At 43.1% G+C, this 24,120-nt stretch overlaps 1 protein-coding gene and 1 pseudogene across 2 annotated transcripts in view; both read right to left on the reverse strand.

The window, feature by feature from the left end:
* Window position 1: 1 nt before the first annotated feature.
* On the reverse strand, window positions 2-10,097 carry LOC129827286 (cell cycle checkpoint control protein RAD9A-like; annotated as a pseudogene).
* Window positions 10,098-12,692: 2,595 nt separating this feature from the next.
* LOC129827870 (P2X purinoceptor 3-like) overlaps window positions 12,693-24,120 on the reverse strand; it is a 13,018-nt gene continuing 1,590 nt past the window's right edge. Inside the window, exons 3-12 of one of the 2 annotated variants that reach the window (XM_055889116.1) lie at window positions 23,324-23,395; window positions 23,042-23,111; window positions 15,072-15,162; window positions 14,813-14,890; window positions 14,546-14,633; window positions 14,105-14,241; window positions 13,834-13,939; window positions 13,689-13,754; window positions 13,462-13,539; window positions 12,693-13,281 (exon numbers count right to left, since the gene is read on the reverse strand). In XM_055889116.1, coding sequence (XP_055745091.1) covers window positions 13,156-13,281; window positions 13,462-13,539; window positions 13,689-13,754; window positions 13,834-13,939; window positions 14,105-14,241; window positions 14,546-14,633; window positions 14,813-14,890; window positions 15,072-15,162; window positions 23,042-23,111; window positions 23,324-23,395 — 912 coding nt within the window. In that variant the 3' untranslated portion in view covers window positions 12,693-13,155. Of the gene's footprint in view, window positions 13,282-13,461; window positions 13,540-13,688; window positions 13,755-13,833; window positions 13,940-14,104; window positions 14,242-14,491; window positions 14,634-14,812; window positions 14,891-15,071; window positions 15,163-23,041; window positions 23,112-23,323; window positions 23,396-24,120 lie in introns of both variants that reach the window. The other variant, XM_055889115.1, reaches the window with a different exon arrangement.

The following is a 24,120-nucleotide window of genomic DNA, read 5'->3' on the forward strand; positions in this document are numbered from 1 at the left end:
CTCAGGAAAATAGTGTCTGTTTTATTCTAGGGCTTGTGTACATTGATCATTGACAAGCCAACATAAACAGGAAGTGCTTGTTGTCCAATTCCTCATAACTCCGGAGTCCCCAGGGTGATGTCATCATCATGGTCCAATAAAAAGGCTGAATGTCCCGTCACTGTCCCTCATCTCTTTAAATATTTGTCCTGAAAGGGATTCCATAAGTGGTGTGAAATGGATTTACACACAGTCTCACAAACACACAGTGCTCCTGTTCCACCCCCCCAATGTCACAGCGATGCTGCTGGGGTATCATCCTCGCTGTCGCTGGCCAGCACTTCCTGGCTCTTGATCGTTTGATTGGTTAGTTAAGAATCAGTCGGACAGACTGACCCGAAAAGCAGGGAGCGGCACAGAGCAGGGATGGAGAGGGAGAGAGGGGGAGAGATTTGATTCGATTTGAGTGGGAGAGCGAGAGAGGGGTTGGTCTTACATTTTGAACCCAGCAGTTGTGTAACTCAGCCATTCGACAACAAAACTCACCTTTTTACTGGTCTGTCAGTGTCCTCTGTCTCTTCCTCCTCTTCCTTGCACTATGATAAGCTACATGTGGCTGGGTTGTGATTGGGCGGGAGGGTCCGAGCTGCGGGTGCATCGGAGGGACCCGCTAATTCACTGGTCTCCATGGCGATGAGGTAGGAGTCGATGTTGTCATTCTTCGAGTCGTCAGAAGCTGGCGGCGAGCGAGCTCTGGGGAGAGAGGAGAGGATTGTGGGTAAAGAGCAGGTTCCTGTACAAAGAGGTATGACTGCTCTGAATGTTTTACAGTTAATGTTCATTTACCATTTTGTGTTGTTGATGTTATGGTTACGGAGGTTGGAGTAGTCAGAGAGTGGCGAGCACGAAGTTCACCTCCAGAACACTGTCTGTTACACTTAACACCACGAGGCAGACAAAAACAGATACACACACAAATTAGTCATACACAGGTAACACAAAATATCCTAGGAACTAAATATTCGTATGTGGCCATTGTACCTCCCTCCCCCATTTTTACGCTGCTGCTACTCTCTGTTTATTATCTATGCATAGTCACTTTACCTCTACCTACATGTACATATTACTTCAACTAACCGGTGCCACTGCACTTTGACTCTCTACTGGTACCCCCTGTATATAGCCTCTCTACTGTTATTTATTGTTGCTCTTTAATTATTTGTTATTTTTCTATTTGTTATTTTTTCTTTATTCATTTTTTTCTTCATCTTAAATACTTTCTTAACAGTTATTTTTCTTGTTGGATTGTTGGTTGGAATCACGTTTGTCACGTTCCTGACCTATTTCTGTTAGTTTGTTATATGTGTTAGTTGGTCAGGACGTGAGTTTGGGTGGGCATTCTATGTTTTCTGTTTCTATGTTGGTTTATGGGTTGCCTGGTATGGCTCTTAATTAGAGGCAGGTGTTTGGCATTCCTCTAATTAAGAGTCATATTTAGGTAGGTGTTTTCACAGTGTTCGTTGTGGGTGGTTGTCTCCTGTGTCTGTGGGTGCGCCACACGGGACTGTTTTCGGTTTGTTTGTTTTTCGGTTTATGTAGTCTGTTCCTGTTTCATGCGTTCTTCGTTATATGTAAGTTCTTATGTTCAGGTGCGTCTACGTCGTTTGTTGTTTTGTTAGTGTATAATCGAGTTCGTGTTTTCTTTAATAAATATGTCTTTAAACTCCGCTGCATTTTGGTTCAATCCCTGAAAGCCGTTACAACGTTGGTAAAGGATTCGGGAGACAGACGCAGGAATGCGTGATAGGATTCTCTACTGTACCCAAATTACTGTACCCGTGTAAAAGCACAGGGCGAAGACCAAACAAACACTATACAAAACGCAGGGTTGAAACCCAAACAAAAGAGCGAGGAGTACCTCGAATAATTAACACACGCGCACAATGATTAACACACGGGACGAGACCCGTAATCATCTCTGCAATCCACAATGGACCGAAAGCCAAAACACACAGCACAGGTACTTACACACACCAACGGACATTGGAAACAAAAAACGACAGCCCAATGGAAACCAAAGGGCACACTTATACAAGTACAATCAGTGGGAATAGGGGACAGGTGTGCGTGATGAAAGTTCCGGAGGGATCCGGGACAGTTAGGGGCTTGTAAAGTAAGCATTTCACTGTAAGGTCTCAACCTGTTGTATTCGGCGCATGTGACAAATACAATTTGATTTGATTTGAATATGTATCCTTACCTGCCTGGCTCATCAAAATACAATGAGACAGGAAGACCTGTGGATTCTGCAAACACCAGCAAGCCTTGAAAGACAAGGTAACACTTAATTAAGTGGCCTGGAATATTAAAAACTACTATAATTTTACAAAATATGGTTCTTGACTAACTAAAATTGTTGTTTTTTAACTCACTTCAACACTTCAATAGGGTCAAAAATAAAAACAGTTTCTCCTCAGCTGCCTCCTCACCTACATGGTTCCTGAACCACACTCATTCTCCACTCACTGACACACCTCTTCCAGAGAGGAAGGGAAGTGCAGCACTGTGTCAACCACAACCTGGAGGACAAAAAGAAGGAAAACCAAAGAGGCGCTTTCGAGGGAAGATCTGAGGAGAAGAACGTTGACAGACTGATAGAGATTGAGAGAGGGGGAGAGAGAGCACGAGAGCGAGATAGGGAGAGAGAGAGAAATGTGCTGACCAGGGCTGGGGCACGAAGCACGTTAGCACGGCTCTCTTTATCAAACACGACCTGCAGACTCTCACTGTCCTGGAATGACAGGTTGTGTGTCTTCAGCCGCCCTACGGCTCACACACACACACACGCACACACAATATGCCATAGTTAGGGGGAAACTAATGGTGCGTAGAGGTTTAAAGGGGTTGACTCTATATCAAACTGCTCTATGGTTAAACAGCATGTTTCCAGTCTGTACCATGTTTCCAGTCTGTACCATGTTTCCAGTCTGTACCGTGTTTCCAGTCTGTACCGTGTTTCCAGTCTGTACCATGTTTCCAGTCTGTACCATGTTTCCAGTCTGTACCGTGTTTCCAGTCTGTACCGTGTTTCCAGTCTGTACCGTGTTTCCAGTCTGTACCGTGTTTCCAGTCTGTACCGTGTTTCCAGTCTGTACCATGTTTCCAGTCTGTACCATGTTTCCAGTCTGTACCATGTTTCCAGTCTGTACCATGTTTCCAGTCTGTACCATGTTTCCAGTCTGTACCATGTTTCCAGTCTGTACCATGTTTCCAGTCTGTACCATGTTTGCAGTCTGTACCATGTTTCCAGTCTGTACCATGTTTCCAGTCTGTACCATGTTTCCAGTCTGTACCATGTTTCCAGTCTGTACCATGTTTGCAGTCTGTACCATGTTTCCAGTCTGTACCGTGTTTCCAGTCTGTACCGTGTTTCCAGTCTGTACCGTGTTTCCAGTCTGTACCATGTTTACAGTCTGTACCATGTTTGCAGTCTGTACCATGTTTGCAGTCTGTACCATGTTTCCAGTCTGTACCGTGTTTCCAGTCTGTACCGTGTTTCCAGTCTGTACCATGTTTCCAGTCTGTACCATGTTTCCAGTCTGTACCATGTTTCCAGTCTGTACCATGTTTCCAGTCTGTACCGTGTTTCCAGTCTGTACCATGTTTGCAGTCTGTACCATGTTTCCAGTCTGTACCATGTTTCCAGTCTGTACCATGTTTCCAGTCTGTACCGTGTTTCCAGTCTGTACCATGTTTGCAGTCTGTACCATGTTTGCAGTCTGTACCATGTTTCCAGTCTGTACCATGTTTCCAGTCTGTACCGTGTTTCCAGTCTGTACCGTGTTTCCAGTCTGTACCGTGTTTCCAGTCTGTACCATGTTTCCAGTCTGTACCGTGTTTCCAGTCTGTACCGTGTTTCCAGTCTGTACCATGTTTGCAGTCTGTACCATGTTTCCAGTCTGTACCATGTTTCCAGTCTGTACCGTGTTTCCAGTCTGTACCGTGTTTCCAGTCTGTACCATGTTTGCAGTCTGTACCATGTTTGCAGTCTGTACCATGTTTGCAGTCTGTACCGTGTTTCCAGTCTGTACCGTGTTTCCAGTCTGTACCGTGTTTGCAGTCTGTACCATGTTTGCAGTCTGTACCATGTTTGCAGTCTGTACCGTGTTTCCAGTCTGTACCGTGTTTCCAGTCTGTACCATGTTTGCAGTCTGTACCATGTTTCCAGTCTGTACCATGTTTCCAGTCTGTACCGTGTTTCCAGTCTGTACCGTGTTTCCAGTCTGTACCGTGTTTCCAGTCTGTACCGTGTTTCCAGTCTGTACCGTGTTTCCAGTCTGTACCGTGTTTCCAGTCTGTACCGTGTTTGCAGTCTGTACCGTGTTTGCAGTCTGTACCGTGTTTCCAGTCTGTACCGTGTTTCCAGTCTGTACCGTGTTTCCAGTCTGTACCGTGTTTCCAGTCTGTACCGTGTTTCCAGTCTGTACCATGTTTGCAGTCTGTACCATGTTTCCAGTCTGTACCATGTTTCCAGTCTGTACCGTGTTTCCAGTCTGTACCGTGTTTCCAGTCTGTACCGTGTTTCCAGTCTGTACCGTGTTTCCAGTCTGTACCGTGTTTCCAGTCTGTACCATGTTTCCAGTGCAGGGTGAAGGTGAGACTCTTCCATCCAGCTCAATGTGACACTTCTCTACTGTCTTCTCCAGAGATGACAGGGACCTGAACACAGTCTGCACACACTGGGAGAGAGGGAGGTTAAGTACAAATGACAAATATATCGGTACACTATGATACAATCAATGTGTCTCTGTACCTTGATGGCCACCTTGCAGCGAAAAGCATGTCCACAGGGAATGGTGTACCTGAATGGGCAAGACAAAAGATGTATGTGCTTTTGAACGGGGTATGGTAGTAGGTGCCAGGAGCACCGGTTTGAGTGTCAAGAACTCAAATCAAATCAAATGTTATTAGTCATATGCGCCGAATACAACAGGTGTAGGTAGACCTTACAGTGAAATGCTTACTTACAAGCCCCTAACCAACAATGCAGTTTAAAAAATAAGAATAAAAAAATATATTTAATAAAGTAACAAGTAGTTAAAGAGCAGCAGTAAAATAACAATAGCGAGAATATATATAGGCGGTACCAGTACAGAGTCAATGTGCGGGGGCACCGGTTAGTCAAGGTAATTGAGGTAATATGTACATGTAGGTAGAGTTCTTTAAGTGACTATGCATAGATAATAACAGAGAGTAGCAGAGGCATAAAAGGGGGGGTTCATTGCAAATAGTCTGTGTAGCTACACAGACAATTTTTAGGGCCTTCCTCTGACACCGCCTGGTATAGAGGTCCTGGATGGCAGGAAGCTTGGCCCCACTGATATACTGAGCCGTATGCACCCTCTGTAGTGCCTTGCGGTTGGAGGCCGAGCAGTTGCCATACCAGGCAGTGATGCAACCAGTCAGGATGCTCTCGATGGTGCAGCTGTAGAACCTTTTGAGGATCTGAGGGCCCATGCCAAATTTTTTCAGTCTCCTAAGGGGGAATAGGTTTTGTTGTGCCCTCTTCACGACTGTCGTGGTGTGCTTGGACCATGTTAGTTTAGTTTGTTGGTGATGTGGACACCAAGGAACTTGAAGCTCTCAACCTACTCCACTACAGCCCTGTCGATGAGAATGGGGGCGTGCTCGGTCCTAATTTTTCCTGTAGTCCACAATCATCTCCTTTGTCTTGATCACGTTGAGGGAGAGGTTGTTGTCCTGGCAACACACGGCCAGGTCTCTGACCTCCTTCCTATAAGCTGTCTCGTTGTTGTCGGTGATCAGGCCTAACACTGTTGTGTTATCGGCAAACTTAATGATAGTTTTGGAGTCGTGCCTGGCCGTGCAGTCATGTCGTCCCCTTATGCCATAGTTTGTACATCTCAATTGTCAGTAGAAACCACATTTGTTTAAGCAAGTCAGCCATATCAACTATGTTTTTTGAAAAGGCAGTAAATGAGGCTGAATGAACTGTTTCTCTGCCAGACAAGGCTCCGCTGACAGCCAGATGTAGCAGTTGTAAGGTTTTGGGACTCTGCTATTGGGACTCTGCTGTTGGGACAGCTTTATGTAGGCCCTAACAGTTTGTGAGCACCGTTTGTCAACGTTATAGTGCAAACAATGTATTGTTTAGTATTCTGTTGTGTAGTGGCTTTGCTGGCATGCCCCCCCCCCCCCAGAAAATGGTTTGCCCCGACAAGATTTACATGCTAAAATAGCCACTGGCAAGGAGTCGTCAGGCCAGGTAGTCCTGAGGCATGGTCCTAGGGTTCAGGTTCTCTGGGAGGGGAGGGAGTAAGAGAGGGAGAAAGAGAGAATTAGAGGGAGCATACTTAAATTCACACAGGACCACAGATCAGACGGGATAATTAAACCAGATATAACAGACTGACCCTAGCCTCCCGGCACATAGACAACTGCAGCATAGATCAACCTGGTCTCGAGTAAAATGTATTATGTTACTAAAATCGGTGCTACTCCATTTAATTTGACATGTTATATTAGGTTACATGAAATAGTATGATATGTAGGATGTGTAGTATGTTACTACAATAGGTATGATGTGTTGCAAATTCCAATTTGTTGTTTCTAATGGTGGCCAAGTGGCTAATGCTAATGTTAGCTAGGTTAGGGTTAAGGTTGGAGTTAATGTTAGGAGTGAGGTTAAAGGTTTACGTTTAGGGTTAGGGGAAGGGTAAGCTAACATGCTAAGTAGATGAATGCTAAGGTAACATGCTAAGTTGTAACAAGTCTACTGAACAAAAATATTAAGGCAACATGCTATAATTTCAACGATTTTACTGAATTACAGTTCATATAAGGAAATCAGTCAATTGAAATAAATTCATTATGCCCTAATCTATGGATTTCACATGACTGGGCAGCGGCACAGCCATGGCGGGCCTGGGAGGGCATAGGCCCACCCACTGGGGAGCCAGGCCCAGCCAATCAAAATTAGTTTTTCCCCACAAAAGGGCATTACAGACAGAAATACTCCTCAGTTTCATCAGCTGTCCGGGTGACTGTTCTCAGACGATCCCACAGGTCAAGAAGCTGGATGTGGAGGTCCTGGTCTGGCGTGGTTACACATGGTCTGCTGTTGTGAGGCCTGGCTTATGGCAGAGAAATTAACTTTCAATTCTCTGGCAACAGCTTAGCTCTGCAGTCAGCATGCCAATTGCACATCCCGTCAAAACTTGAGACATCTGTGGCATTGTGTTGTGTGACAAATCTGCACATTTTAGAGTGACCTTTTATTGTCCCCAGCACAAGGAGCACCTGTGTAACCTATGTAACAAATTATAGCAAAACATTTGAGAGAAATAAGCTTTTGTGCGTATGGAAAAGTTCTGGGATCTTTTATTTCAGCTCATGAAACATGGGACCAACACTTGTTGCGTGTTTATAATTTTGTTCAGTATAGAATCGATGATACCTTTCTGTGGTGCCAGGGCATGTATAGTGTTGCTTTAGCTAATGGTTTATTGGTAGGCCTATTTGGTCGTAATTTTCTCATGTTAAGCCTAACATTTCACGAAGCTATACATGGTGTCACCATGGCAATAATAGCTGTTGGCAATAATAGCGGTAGATGTTAATAACTTTTTCAGTGAATAAAGTTAGAAATCTACACATTGCAAATTGTAAATAAAATGTTCAATGCAACAGCTATTCTAATCAACCTGCAGGACATAAGCCGTCCTCACGCTCTCTCCCAGCTTGGATAGAAAGTTGTTGTGTGTAAAACCAGTCTATTAATGCCAAATAATACAGTCAGTCCACCCTCAAAACACTAGCTTACTAGGGACTGTTTTATTATGCAGTGTACGATCTATAGCTGTATATAGCTGCTATTTAGGAACTTTTTATAAAACATTACACATCAAATAGCCGTGATAAATTCATTCACTATTTATTGTTGAACTCAGCTGGTTTTGTCTGGCTAGTAGCCTACACAAATCAGCTACCAATTAAGTTTTGGGGGAATAAGCAACTGTCCTGTATAGGTTACCTGAATCTGCATGAGATGAGCCGTCCTTACACTCTCACCCAGCTTGGATAAAATGTGTGCGTATAACCAGTCTATTAATGCCAAATAATAGTCAGTCCATCCTCAAAACACTAGCTTATTAGGGTTTGTTTCATTATGCAGTGTACTATCTATTGCTATATACCGTATTTAGCTTCTATTTATAAACTTTTTAATAAAAATTCACATGAAATAGCCTAACAAGGAGGAAAAAGCAGTTGGCTTGAGGATAAATTCAGCCACTATTGATTGTTGAACTCAGCTGGTTTTGTCTGGCTAGTAGCCTACACAAATGGGCTGCAATATTCAAGGTAAATTAAATCCAATTTAAGAGACTCCCCTGGTGTCCTGAAGTCCTTCTTTTTTGTGTGCAAATGTTTTCACCACGGCCTGTAGGTCCAGGTTGGGGGCCTGACTGTTTTCTATAGTGACTATTACCAACCCAGACAGTCTTTCCTCAGACATTGTGCATTATATGTCCATTGTGCTGCACACAATTTAAACACAGTCTTGAATGATGCATGCCAAGAAAGACCAGAGATAAGAGACAGTTGATATTGCAACCACACAACTCAAACGCTGGTTCACCATGTATGAACAAAAACGCAAACTGCTATCTTTGTTCCGCCCTCAAGAACTGTTGTCTGCTAAAGACGATAATCTGTTTGCATCTGGCAATTTATCGTCTGTCCAGTATCCAGATGAGCTGTCCCCAGAGCTTCCTGTAGGCGACAGTTAATCTCTTTCCGTAACGCGTTGAGGCTGGCAATTAAGAATGAGAGGCTCAATTAAAGATGTTACAAACTTGCTAATTTTGAAGCACAACTCCCTTCTCCACAGTTTTCCTGATGTTGCTACATCAATATAGCTGTTTTTACCATCCCTGTAACTATCGCTTCTGCAGAGACACAACTCAAACGCTAAAAAACAGCTAGAAGAACAAGAAGGATTTTGTCATTTGCCACATATATCTTTGTGTGGAACAGTAGAAGTAATGTCTCTCCTAACGTGAGCCAAACTTACTTTGCTCAGACATGTAAAAATTGCTTTCTCTGACCACACTGGGCAGAGAAAGCAGAAGTTTGCCCGTGTGCACCTGTGACAGAGGCACACAGAGTGAGAGTGATAGAGATAAAGAAAGAAAGGGAGAGAGTCTGAGTCACTGTCACTTGTGGATGAAAGGGCAAGGGCTATAGAGTAGTTAGGCTATCCAGCCTCACTGGGTTTTCTCATTGGTCTGGATGTGTCTGCCTGTCTGCTTGTCTGTAAGGCCTGTGAAACGCGTATTCCTCTACTCTCCTCCCAGTGATGATCCCATGATCCCTCTATGAGCAAAAGAAAGCACAACTTCACCACGAAAATAGACAAAATGTGACTTTAGTAGAGAAACAAGAGAGAGAGAATTTGATCGTGAGCAAGACAAAGAGAGACTTAAATGAGTTTGAGCTGTTTTTTTGACACTGCTGAGTCTACAGAGTGATGTTTCAACCTTTCGGACTACATATGGACAACTGGAGTGATCATGCAACAGACGGGATATAAGGGGAAAGAATATGTCAACAATCCATCCGGGAAAAAGTGTGACATTGGAGAAAGACAAGGATGAAAAAGAGACAAATCCTGGCATTCTTCCTAACAAGAGAAGAGACGCCAAGGCACATGCCTGAAACTGAACAAAGACTGTGGACAAACAAGGAATATTCCAGATTGTTCTCTGTATGTAAACCTCAATAGCTGCTGGTCTGTCTAATCCATATACAGCAAATCATATATATGTAATGTACAGTACCGGTCAAAAGTTTGGACAAAAACCTACTCATTCAAGGTTTTTTATTTATTTAGACTATTTTCTACATTGTATAATAATAGTGAAGACATCAAAACTATGAAATAACACATATGGAATCATGTAGTAACCAAAAAAGTGTTAAACAAATCAAAATATATTTGAGATTCTTCAAAGTAGCCCCCCTTTTCCTTGATGACAGATTTGCACACTCTTGGCATTCTCTCAACCAGCTTCATGAGGTAGTTACCTGGAATGCATTTCAATACGCCATACCATCGGTTTTGAGCTTAGTGGGACTATTATTTGTTTTTCAACAGGACAATGACCCAACACACCTCCAGGCTGTGTAAGAACTATTTGACCAAGAAGAAGAGTGATGGAGTGCTGCATCAGATGACCTGTTCTCCACAATCACCCGACCTCAAACCAATTGAGATGGTTTGGGATGAGTTGGAGTGAAGGAAAAGCAGCCAACAAGTGCTCAGCATATGTAGGAACTCCTTCAAGACTGTTGGAAAAGCATTCCAGGTGAAGCTGGTTAAGAAAATGCCAAGAGTGTGCAAAACTGTCATCAAGGCAAAGGGTAGCTCCTTCAAAGAATCTCAAATATAAAATATATTTTGATTTGTTAACACTGTTTTGGTTACTCCATGATTACACGTGTTATTTCATAGTTTTGATGTCTTCATAGGACTTCATGTTACAGATTACATGTATGTTTTGTTCGGTAAAGTTCATATTTATATAAAGAAATCTCAGTATATATTGGCGCGTTATGTTCAGTACTTCCAAAAACATCCGGTGATTTTGCAGAGAGCCACATCAATTTCCAGAAATACTCATAATAAACGTTGATCAAAGATACAAGTGTTATACATGGAATTTTAGATCCACTTCTCCTTAATGCAACCGCTGTTTCAGATTTCAAAAAAGCTTTTCGGAAAAAGCAAACCATGCAATAATCTGAGGTCGCCGCTCAGAGCCCAATCAAGACAATCTGCCATATTGTGCAGTCAACAGAAGTCAGAAATAACATTATAAATATTCACTTACCTTTGATGAACTTCACCAGAATGCACTCCCGGTAATCCCAGTTCCACAATAAACGTTTGATTTGTTCGATAATGTCCATCATTTATGTCCAAATAGCTACTTTTGTTAGCGTGTTTGGTAAACAAATCTAACTGACGAAGCGCGTTCACTAGTTGCAGACGAAATGTTAAAAGGTTCCGTTACAGTCCATAGAAACATGTCAAACGATGTATAGAATCAATCTTTAGGATTTTTTTTATATATATCTTCAATAATGTTCCAACCCGGAGAATTCCTTTGTCTTCAGAAAAAGCAAATGGAACGGGAGCTACCTCTCATGTGAATGCGCATGACCAGCTCCTGGCACTCTGCCAGACCTCTGACTCAATCCCCTCTCATTCAGCCCCCCTTTACAGTAGAAGCCTCAAACAAGTTTCTAAAGACGGTTGACATCTATTGGAAGCCTTAGGAAGTGCAACATGACCAATATCCCACTGTATCTTCAATAGGGACTGAGTTGAAAATCGACCAACCTCAGATTTCCCACTTCCTGGTTGGATTTTTTTTCTGCCTGCCATATGAGTTCTGTTATACTCACGGACGTCATTCAAACAGTTTTAGAAACTTCAGAGTGTTTTCTATCCAAATATACTAATAATATGCATATATTAGCAACTGGGACTGAGGAGCAGGCCGTTTACTCTGGGCACCTCTGGGCACCTTATTCATCCAAGCCACTCAATACTGCCCCCAGCCAAACTATAGTTTTGGCAAGTCGGTTAGGACATCTACTTTGTGCATGACACAAGTAATTTTTTCACTTATAATTCACTGTATCTCATTGAGGTATTTAAAACCATATTATAATCTCCCACAATAATAATAGAGTCTTGTATTGCTTGTAGAGTGAATCAATTATTACAGTTGAAGTCAGAAGTTTACATACACCTTAGCCAAATACATTTAAACTCAGTTTTTCACAATTCCTGACATTTAATCCGAATAAAAATTCCCTGTTTTAGGTCAGTAATAATGATATTTATTATGATCCGAATGTGCAAATTGTGCAAATTATTGTGCAAATTATTATTGTTAATTAATATCGTCATCCCTTTTGAGTTTCTTTGCCCATGGGAGAAGTATAACTTCATCTAATATTGTTGAATGAGTTTCCTGTAAACAATAGATATTATATTCCTTCTTTTTTAGCCAGGTAAATACTGATCGTCTTTTCTTATTATCTGCTAAGCCATTACAATTATAACTAGCTGTACTTATTTCCCCATTTACCATAATGAGACACAGGATTCAATTCTATTTATCATAATATATGTTAGTAAACTTACCATTAAAAGTACCATGATGATTGAGTGTCCATATAGTTGTACCATGATATTTTATATTGTTTTCCACTATTCCACCCGCTGAAACCTCCTCCCCTCCCAAGTTGGGTTGTCGTCCATGTAACTGGCAGACCACCCCTGTCCACCTGGTCCACCTAGACTTCCAGTCATTGCACTACCACTAGTTAGCATTGGTTCACAAAATGACCTCTAACTTCCTTCATACTGGACACAGAGACATTAAAATGGTATCCAGGAGTTCATCTGACACAAGTACATAGATAAATGCCAAAATCCCAAAGTATCCTTTTAAGATGCACTTAAGCTGATCTATTAGTGCTGTGATGGGTCTGTGGTGGGAGGAGTGCACAGGTTTTGCATGTGTGTGTTTTGTGCGTGCATGTGTGTGTGTATATTGGGTGTGTATTGCAATAGAATCAGATACAGACACACACAAAATACAGCAGGCGCGACTCAGTCAATTCCGACACATTTATTTACTGGTTACTGTTGTTTTTTTGAGGGTCCAAGATGATTATAGAACCACGTCATCTCTTCTCATACCCATTTAAACCCCCCTATCATTATAGAACATCACAAATGGAGGTTATGAGAGCAAGACAGAGATGAAGAAAGGGATGAGGCCAGGTAAATGTAACATATGAACTACATAGTATATGTACATAAGCAATGGGACCAGGGCAGAGCTTTTATGTATATTGATGTAACTGTTTATAAAGTTATTTTAAGCTACAGTAGAGTTCAGAAATAGTTTGCCCCAAAAGATCTTAAAACATAATTTTTTTTAAACATTTAAAAAGTTCCTCAGACGTTAAATCGTTACCTTCCCTCACATGAACATGGGACTTATCAACAGCTGCTAATAAAATAAGGAAGTGGTGGAGGATCCTCTCTGCCGATTGGTTGAAGTGGACTGTCACTCAAAGCTGCTGGTCCAGGTAAAGGGAGACAGCTCCCGAGTCATCTGAAATCTTCTCCTCTGCTTTGATTGACAGCTGGCTGCAACTTTCTCGGGAGAGTAATATCTGTATCTGTGACTCAGAAACCTAGGGAGAGGAAGCCAGGGAGAAAGAGAGAGCGAGAGAGAGCGAGAGAGAGCGAGAGAGAGTGAGAGCGAGAGAGAGAATAAGACTGTCTCGAGATGCTCTTCACCTCTCTCCCACACACAAATGACTTACAGTATAACACAAAAATAATATGCTTTTATCTGTGTAATTAAAAAAAACCTCTTCAAATTTCTTGGCCTTGTATTGGTCCGCCCCCTTCAGGAAGTTCAGGAGGATGATATCACAGAGGACCGTACCCTGCAGCATATCAGAATAAAGACAGTTACACAAGTTGACCTAAAGAATCCTGAAATACTTGCCTCGATTCTAGGGTTAATGGAGGTAACATTCAAAACGTATTGTATAACCTCCTTTTAAAGCATACAGTCTGAGTACAGAAGCCTTACCAGTCCCACAGAGGTAAAGGCTGCCACTAGGTTGATCAGAGTAGGAACTGTGTTGAACTTCCCTGCCTGAAAGGACAAAGACAGATGAATCCCGTATAATACACAGATAACAGGTACACGCACACACACCCTAATCCACACTCACAAGCCCAGTGACCAGGATGTCAAAGCGGATGGCGTAGGCCTTGTGGAGAGTGCGGAAGTCCGTCCGATTCTTCATCCCATTCTCCGTTTTGTAATATTTGGCAAATCTGTGGATGGTGAGAGAGGGGGAGACAGTGTCATTGAACACAGAAATAAAACGAGAGGAGGGCGGGTAAGAAGGATGGAGAGGAGAAAAAAAAGAGGATGGGGAGAAGGAGGAAGAAAGAGGGGGAGTCTCTTGAACAGTACTAAACTGAAAGGGGTTACAGCACCTAAAGTTGTATCCCTGAGAGATGGCGTTCTTCTGAAACACAGCATCAAGTCGCGTAAAGGAGTAATGTGGTTGACATCTTTCTTCGGACTCATCCAGATTACACTCCCATTCAATATTGATCCCAATCTCTCCACCCTGATAGAGGGCGACAGAGGGAGGGAAAAGAAGAGAAGGGCAGATAGGTGAGGAGGGAAGAGGAAATGTAGGGACAAGCAGGTGGGACTGGAGATATATGAAATGGAGAGGGAGAAGTGGGAAAGAGAGAGGTTGAGAAAGCAGAATATAAGAGAGAGGGGGAGGAGAGAAAAGAAAGATGGGAGACCCTCGGGGGAGAGAGATGGAGATAGAGTAGATGATGATGAAGAGGGGAGGAGATGAGTCTCACTGTCTGAGCAATGGTGGAGAAGTTCTGTCCAGTATAGCGCAGCACATCTCCCACCTTGAAGATGGGACAGTGCCGGTTGTGCTCCGGGTCATATGTACAGCTCCTGATATAAGTTGTATTCAGCGATGACGGGAAGTTCCCTCTGTGGGAGAGAGAAGGTATACATTTGAGTGATAGAGCCAAATCCCCTTCTTCGGTAGAAAAGAGAGGGCACCGCCTTGACAAGAAAGTTGGAGTGAGATCTCCTGAAAGTACTCGAGCACAACATCATAAAGGTCTTCCCCAATACAGCCCAAGAAATGAGAGGTGTGTGGGACTCACCTGGTGACGTTGAACATAGGGAAGCGGATACTGTTCTTGATGAAAATGGTGAAGTTTTCCACCTCCATCATTGGTTGCCTGGGAAAGGGTTAGGGAGAGAAAAGAGAGAGAGAAGAAAGACTTAGGTAGGTGGGATGCACAAGTTGTAAACATGACATGTCATATGTTCATGATATTATGGTCTATATGAAGCAGCTTTCTTTATGAGACAGAGCCTGAGAGAGAAAGAGAGAAAGAGAAAATGAAAGAGAGGTCTTACATTATGACTTTGTCATTCTCAGCAGGGCACCAACCCTCCATCTCACAGCGGCCTCCTTCAGAGGAATTCACACAAGCACCAGTTATTATTCCTGTGGAGGAGACAGAGTTAGAGAGAGAGAGAAAGAGAGAGAGAGAGAGAGTCAGAGAGAGAAAGCATGAGAGAGAGAGAGAGACAAAAGGAGAGAGAGAGAGACAGAAGGAGAGAGAGAGAGAGAGAGAGAGAGAGAGAGAGAGAGAGAGAGAGAGAGAGAGAGAGAGAGAGAGAAAGGATCAATGGAGTCCCAGCAGGGGAATGGTGTAGAATGCAAGAAGAGGAAAGAGTTGAAACTCACCGTTTCCATACTCTCCCCACCCCGAGTGGGTCAGACCAGACCACTTCATTATATAACCCCACAGATGAGCAACCTCAAGCGGAAAACCTCAACTTCTAAATACTCTCCTGCAACCCGCCTCACCCAATGTGACATGGATCTGCTTTTTTTCTAAAGTCTTTCTATTTTACTTCGGATCTGGAATCTCTCAACTGAAGCTAGCCAGCTAACTACCTACCAGCTATCAGTTAGCAAACCATTGCTAGCGGTCATCAGCTAACCTTTAGCTCGGAAAGCTCTCGCCAGTTCGAACAACGTGACTCAAACCAGAGCATAACGGACCTATTTCTCTCCATATCACCCGATATCTACCGCAAACTCTGAACATTTTCATCTGGATCTTCGCAACTAGCTAACCGCAATCCCAGGTGACCACTCCTGGCTAGCGTTTCCATCCCGGAGCAAGCACCAATTAGCCTGAAGCTAGCCCGGACAGGGCTCCTGTGCTTCCACCAAAGGCTACAATATCCGGACCCCTTTTACTGCCGGTACGGGGCACGGAACCCCGCCGATCCTCTACGACTGGAATACCGACATAATCTGCCCGAGGACTCCAACAGGCCCCTCAGGCGTGACGCCCGCTGAAGGCCCATTCTGCTAACCTGCTAGGCCTGCTAGCTACCTAGAGCTACTTGGAACCCTACTAATTCCACGACTGGTCTATCGACATCACCGCACAAAGAGGCAAAAACAGACTTACCCCCATCGCGAAGTCTTCCAAAGGCTAACTTTCTAGCCCCGGTCTGCTAACTGCTAGCTTGCCTGCCCCGGTCTGCTAACTGCTAGCTTGCCTGCCCCGGTCTGCTAACTGCTAGCCCCTGCTAACTGCTTGCTTGCTAACCCGGTCTGCTAACTGCTAGCTTGTTTAGTCCCGGCCTACTAACTGTTAGCGTGTTAGCATCGGCCTGCTAACTGTCTGAATCGCCGTGTCCCCAGTCAGCCCAACCACTCACTGGACCCATATGTTCACTTGGCTACGCATGCCTCTCTCTAATATCAATATGCCTCGTCCATTACTATCCTGGTTAGTGATTACTGTCTTATTTAACTGTAGAGCCTCTAGCCCTGCTCAATATGCCTTAACCAACCATGTTGTCCCACCTCCTACATATGCGATGACATCACCTGGTTTAAACGTCTCTAGAGACTATATCCCTCTCATCATTACTCAATGCCTAGGTTTACCTCCAATGTACTCACATCCTACCTTACCTTTGTCTGTACACTATGCCTTGAATCTATGCTATCGTGCCCAGAAACCTGCTCCTTTTACTCTCTGTTCCGAACGTGCTAGACGGACAGTTCGTACAGCATTTAGCCGTACCCTTATCCTACTTCTCCTCTGTTCCTCTGGTGATGTAGAGGTTAATCCAGAACTGCAGTGCCTAGCTCCACTCCCACTCCCCAGGTGCTCTCATTTGTTGACTTCTGTAACCGTAACATCTTTGGTTTCATGCATGTTAACATTAGAAGCCTAAGTTTGTTTTACTCACTGCTTTAGCACACTCTGCCAACCCGGATGTCTTAGCCGTGTCTGAATCCTGGTTAAGGAAAACCACAAAAAACCCTGAAATCTCCATCACTAACTATAACATTTTCCGCCAAGATAGAACTGCCAAAGGGGGCGGTGTTGCAATCTACTGCAAAGATAGCCTGCTGAGTTCTGTCTTGCTATTCAGGTCTGTACCCAAACAATTCGAGCTTCTACTTCTAAAAATTCACCTTTCCAGAAACAAGTCTCTCACTGTTGCCGCTTGCTATAGACCACACTCTGCCCCAAGCTGTGCCCTCGATACCATATGTGAATTGATTGCCCCCCATCTATCTTCTGAGCTCGTGCTACTAGGTGACCTAAACTGGGACATGCTTAACACCCTGGCCATCCTACAATCCAAGCTTGATGCCCTCAATCTCACACAAATGATCAATGAGCCTACCAGGTACAACTCCAAATCCGTAAGCACGGGAACCCTCATAGATGTCATCCTAACTAACTCGCCCTCCAAATACACCTTGGCTGTTTTCAATCAAGATCTCAGCGATCACTGCCTCATTGCCTGCATCCGTAATGTGTCTGCGACCAAACGACCACCCCTCATCACTGTCAAACGCTCCCTAAAACACTTCTGCGAGCAGGCCTTTCTAATCGACCTGGCTGGGGTATCCTGGAATGACATTGACCTCATCCCGTCAGTAGATGATGCCTGGCTATTCTTTAAAAGTGCCTTCCTCACCATCTTAAATAAGCATGCCCCATTCAAAAAATGTAGAACTAGGAATAGATATAGTCCTTGGTTCACTCCAGACCTGTCTGCCCTTGACCAGCACAAAACATCCTGTGGCGTTCTGCATTAGCATCGAATAGCCCCCGTGATATGCAACTTTTCAGGAAAGTTAGGAACAAATATACACAGGCAGTTAGGAAAGCTAAGGCTAGCTTTTTCAAACAGAAATTTGCATCCTGTAGTACTAACTCAAAAAAGTTTTGGGACACTGTAGTCCCTGGAAAATAAGAGCACCTCCTCCCAGCTGCCCACTGCACTGAGGTTAAGAAACACTGTCACCACCGATAAATCCACTATAATAGAGAATTTCAATAAGCATTTCTCTACAGCTGGCCATGCTTTCCACCTGGCTACCCCTACCCCGGTCAACTGCCCGGCACCCTCCACAGCAACCGCCAAAGCCCCCACCATTTCTCCTTTACCCAAATCCAGATAGCTGATGTTCTGAAAGAGCTGCAAAATCTGGACCCCTACAAATCAGCCGGGCTAGACAATCTGGACCCTTTCTTTCTAAAATGATCTACCAAAATTGTTGCAACCCCTATTACTAGCCTGTTCAACCTCTCTTTCGTATCGTCTGAGATTCCCAAAGATTGGAAAGCTGCCGCGGTCATCCCCCTCTTCAAAGGGGAGACATTCTAGACCCAAACTGCTCAAGACCTATATCTATCCTACCCTGTCTTTCTAAGGTCTTCGAAAGCTAAGTTAACAAACAGATTACCGACCATTTCGAATCCCACCGTACCTCCGCTATGCAATCTGGTTTCAGAGCTGATCGTGGGTGCACCTCAGCCACGCTCAAGGTCCTAAACGACATCATAATCGCCATCATTAAGAGACATTACTGTGCAGCTGTCTTCATCGACCTGGCCAAGGCTTTCGACTCTGTCAATCACCACATTCTTATTGGCAGACTCGACAGCCTTGGTTTCTCAAATGATTGCCTCGCCTGGTTTACCAACTACTTCTCTGATAGAGTTCAGTGTGTCAAATCGGAGGGCCGGTTGTCCGGACCTCTGGCAGTCTCTATGGGGGTGCCACAGGGTTCAATCATCGGGCCGACTCTCTTCTCTGTATATATCAATGATGTTGCTCTTGCTGTTGGTGATTCTCTGATCCACCTCTACGCAGACGACACCGTTCTGTATACTTCTTGCCCTTCTTTGGACACTGTGTTAACTAACCTCCAGATGAGCTTCAATGCCATACAACTCTCCTTCCGTGGCCTCCAACTGCTCTTAAACGCAAGTAAAACTAAATGCATGCTATTCAACCGATCACTGCCCGCACCTGCCACCTGCTTGCCCGTCCAGCATCACTACTCTGGACGGCTCTTAGAATACGTGGACAACTACAAATACCTAGGTGTCTGGTTAGACCGTAAACTCTCCTTCCAGACTCACATTAAGCATCTCCAATCCAAAATGAAATCTAGAATTGGCTTCCTATGTCGCAACAAAGCATCCTTCACTCATGCTGCCAAACATATGTTCGTAAAACTGACCATCCTACCGATCCTTGACTTCGGTGATGTCATCTATAAAATAGCTTCCAACACTCTACTCAACAAACTGGATGCAGTCTATCACAGTGCCATCCGTTTTGTCACCAAAGCCCCATACACTACCCACCATTGCGACCTGTACGCTCTCGTTGGTTGGCCCTCGCTTCATACTCGTCACGAAACCCACTGGCTACAGGTCATCTACAAGTCTCTGCTAGGTAAAGCCCCGCCTTATCTCAGCTCACTGGTCACCATAGCAGCACCCACTCGTAGCACGCGCTCCGGCAGGTATATCTCATTGGTCACCCCCAAAGCCAATTCCTCCTTTGGTCGTCTTTCCTTCCAGTTCTCTGCTGCCAATGACTGGAACGAACTGCAAAAATCTCTGAAGCTGGAGACTCATATCTCCCTCACTAGCTTTAAGCACCAGCTGTCAGAGCAGCTCACAGATCACTGCACCTGTACATGGCCCATCTGTAAACAGCCCATCTATCTACCTACCTCATCCCCATACTGTATATATTAATTTATCTTGCTCCTTTGCACCCCAGTATCTCTACTTGCACATTCATCTTCTGCACATCTGTCATTCCAATGTTGAATTGCTATATTGTAATTACTTCGCCACCATGGCCTATTTATTGCCTTAACTCCCTTATCTTACCTCATTTGCACTCACTGTATATAGACTTTTTGTTTTCTTTTATTCTACTGTATTATTGACTGTGTTTTGTTTATTGCATGTGTAACTATGTGTTGTTGTATATGTCGAATTGCTATGCTTTATCTTGGCCAGGTCGCAGTTGCAAATGAGAACTGGTTAAATAAAGGTGAAATATATATATATATTTTTTAATCAAATCTAAAAATTACAAACAGAAAACTGAAGAAAATGAACAACAATGACAAATGGTTTGATGAAGAATGCAAAACTCTAAGAAATAAATTGAGAAACCTGTCCAACCAAAAACATAGAGACCCATAAAACCCGAGTCTACGACTTCACTATGGTGAATCACTAAAACAATACAGAAATACACTATGGAAAAAGAAGGAACAGCACATCAGAAATCAGCTCAATGTAATTGAAGAATCCATAGACTCTAACCAATTCTGGGAAAATTAGAAACACTAAACAAACAACAACATGAAGAATTATCGATCCAAAATGGAGATGTATGGGTAAACCACTTCTCCAATCTTTTTGGCTCTATAACAAAGAACAAACAGCAAAAGCATATACATGATCAAATACAAATCTTAGAAGCAACTATTAAAGACTACCAGAACCCATTGTATTGTCCAATTACCTTGAATGAACTTCAGGACAAAATAAAAATCCTCCAACCCAAAAAGGCCTGTGGTGTTGATGGTATCCTCAATGAAATTATAAAATATACAGACAACAAATCCTAATTGGCTAAACTAAAACTCTTTAACATCATCCTTAGCTCTGGCATCTTCTCCAATATTTGGAACCAAGGACTGATCACCCCAATCCACGAAAGTGGAGACAAATTTGACCCCAATAATTACCGTGGGATATGCGTCAACAGCAATCTTGGGAAAATCCTCTGCATTATCATTAACAGCAGACTCGTACCTTTCCTCAGTGAAAACAATGTACTGAGCAAATGTCAAATTGTTTTTTTACCTAATTATCATACAACAGACCACGTATTCACCCGGCACATCCTAAATGACAAACAAACAAACCAAAACAAAGGTAAAGTCTTCTCATGCTTTGTTGATTTCAAAAAAGCCTTTGACTCAATTTGGCATGAGGGTCTGCAATACAAACTGATGGAAAGTGGTGTTGGGGGAAAACATAAAACATTATAAAATCCATGTACACAAACAACAAGTGTGAGGTTAAAATAGGCACACGTTAATTAACGAATTGGCGAGGGCACTAGAACAGTCTGCAACACCCGGCCTCACCCTACTAGAATCTGAAGTCAAGTGTCTACTGTTTGCTGATACTGGTGCTTCTGTCCCCAACCAAGGAGGGCCTACAGCAGCACCTAGATCTTCTGCCAGAACTGGGCCCTGACAGTAAATCTCAGTAAGACCAAAATAATGGTGTTCCAAAAAAGGTCCATTCGCCAGGACCACAAAAACAAATTCCATCTAGACACCGTTGCCCTAGAGCACACACAAAACTATACATACCTCGGCCTAAACATCAGCGCCACAGGTAACTTCCACAAAGCTGTGAACGATCTGAGAGACAAGGCAAGAAGGGCATTCTATGCCATCAAAAGGAACATAAAATTCGATATACCAATTAGGATCTGGCTAAAAATACTTGAATCAGTTATAGAACCCATTGCCCTTTATGGTTGTGAGGTCTGGGGTCCGCTCACCAACCAAGAATTCACAAAATGGGACAAACACCAAATTGAGACTGCATGCCGAATTATGCAAAAATATCCTCTGTGTACAACGTAAAACATCAAATAATGCATGCAGAGCAGAATTAGGCCGATACCCGCTAATTATCAAAATCCAGAAAAAAGACGTTAAATTATACAACCACCTAAAAGGAAGCGATTCCCAAACCTTCCATAACAAAGCCATCACCTACAGAAAGATGAACCTGGAGAAGAGTTCCCTAAGCAAGCTGGTCCTGGGGCTCTGTTCACAAACACAAACAGACCCCACAGAGCCTCAGGACAGCAACACAATTAGACCCAACCAAATCATGAAAAAAACAAAAGATAATTACTTGACAAATTGGAAAGAATTAACAAAAAATAGAGCAAACTAGAATGCTATTTGGCCCTAAACAGAGATTACACTGTGGCAGAATACCTGACCACTGTGACCGACAACAAAACTTAAGGAAAGCTTTGACTATGTACATACTCAGTGAGCATAGCCTTGCTATTGAGAAATGCCGCCATAGGCAGACCTGGCTCTCAAGAGAAGACAGGCTATGTGCACACTGCCCACAAAATGAGGTGGAAACTGAACTGTACTTCCTAACCTCCTGCCAAATGTATGACCATATTAGAGACACATATTTCCCTCAGATTTCACAGATCCACAAAGAATTCGAAAACAAACGCGATTTTGATAAACTCCCATATCTACTGGGTGAAATACCACAGTGTACCATCAGAGCAGCAAGATTTGTGACCTGTTGCCACTAGAAAAGGGCAACCAGTGAAGAACAAACACCATTGTAAATACAACCCATATTTATGTTGATTTATTTTCCCTTTTGTACTTTAACCATTTGCACATCGTTACAACATATATATATATATATATATATATATATATATATATATATATATATATATATATATATAATATGACATTTGTAATGGCTTTATTCGTTTGGAACTTCTGTGAGTGTAATGTTTACACTCACTGTCCATTTTTGTTTATTTCACTTTTGTATATTATCTACTTCACTTGCTTTGGCAATGTTAACATATGTTTCCCATGCCAATAAAGCCCTTGAATTGAATTGAATTGAGGGAGAGAGAGAGAGAGTGAGAGAGAGAGTGAGAGAGAGAGGGAGAGAGAGAGCGAGAGAGAGAGCAAGAGAGAGAGAGAAAGAGAGGGAGCTAGAGAGAGAAAGAGCTAGAGAGAGAGAGAGAGAGAAAGAGAGAGAGAGAGAGAGAGAGAGAGAGAGAGAGAGAGAGAGAGAGAGAGAGAGAGAGAGAGAGAGAGAGAGAGAGAGAGAGAGAGAGAGAGAGAGAGAGAGAGAGAGAGAGAGAAAGACAGAGAGAGAATCAATGGAGTCCCAGCAGGGGAATGGTGGAGAAAGCAAGAAGAGGAAAGAGTTGAAACTCACCGTTTCCAAGGAAGCTCCCTAAATGCTTGTCACAGTCTTCATCTGTTTCACACTCGTACTTCACTTCACTCTGAACACACAAAGAACAGATACACAGGCATTAATAGCATTGCCCTTCGACCAGAAGCTCTGTCACCACCCAATATTAAATGCCTCAGCTTTTGTTAATGGTAAAGGCGGGGGCTTTGCAGAGTAGAGTACATTGTATTGTTAAAAACATGGTATAGCGTGCTGGAGCAGGTAGGTACATGATACATGTATACTGGACTGAAATGGACTCACCTCAGGGCAGAAGCCTTGGAATTGTTTCTCCGTGACGATGAGCTTGGTGATGATGCAGAACACTGCAGCACCCTGTCAGAACATATACAAACCAGCACTTTAACCTAAACATCATCAAGTCCACCTGTCTACTGCTGAAATCATCTAAAAGCCTCAACCAACACCTTCATCTTTTCTTCTTCTTGCTATCATTAGCAACCGTTGTTTTTTTCCCCCATACTATTTAACCAGTTTCTCGGGCGAATGCTAACTAATGTACTCTAATGAACCACTCAGACACTTATTCCAGCCAACCAAAGGACTTCATTTAGTTCCCCATCACCACCTCACACCAAGCACTTCCCTTTAAGTGTTTAACATTACCACAGTGAAATGCTCAATGACATTATATCAAGTATCTATAGACTGTTCTTGTACCACACCTCGGCTGACTGGGCGAGTTTTTGTGTGTGTACATATTGCAATAATTTTAATTGTGTTTAATCAACATTTGGTACACCGAATATACAAAACATGAAGATCTCCTGCTCCTTCCATGGCAGATCAAATCAAATTGAATTTGTCACATGCGCCGAATACAACAGGTACCTTACAGTGAAAGTCTTTAGTAAAAAATAGAAAATAGAAAATTAAAGTAGCAAATAATTCAACCGCAGCAGTAAAATAACAAGCGAGGCTATATACAGGGGGTACCGGTAGTCGAGGTAATTGAGGTAATATGTACATGTAGGTTGAGTTAAGGTGACTAAACATAGTTAATAAACAGAGAGTAGCAGCAGCGTAAAAGAGGGGTCTGG

This window comes from Salvelinus fontinalis, chromosome 29 (genome assembly GCF_029448725.1).
Source record: "Salvelinus fontinalis isolate EN_2023a chromosome 29, ASM2944872v1, whole genome shotgun sequence".
In the NCBI taxonomy this organism is placed as follows: Eukaryota; Metazoa; Chordata; class Actinopteri; order Salmoniformes; family Salmonidae; genus Salvelinus; species Salvelinus fontinalis.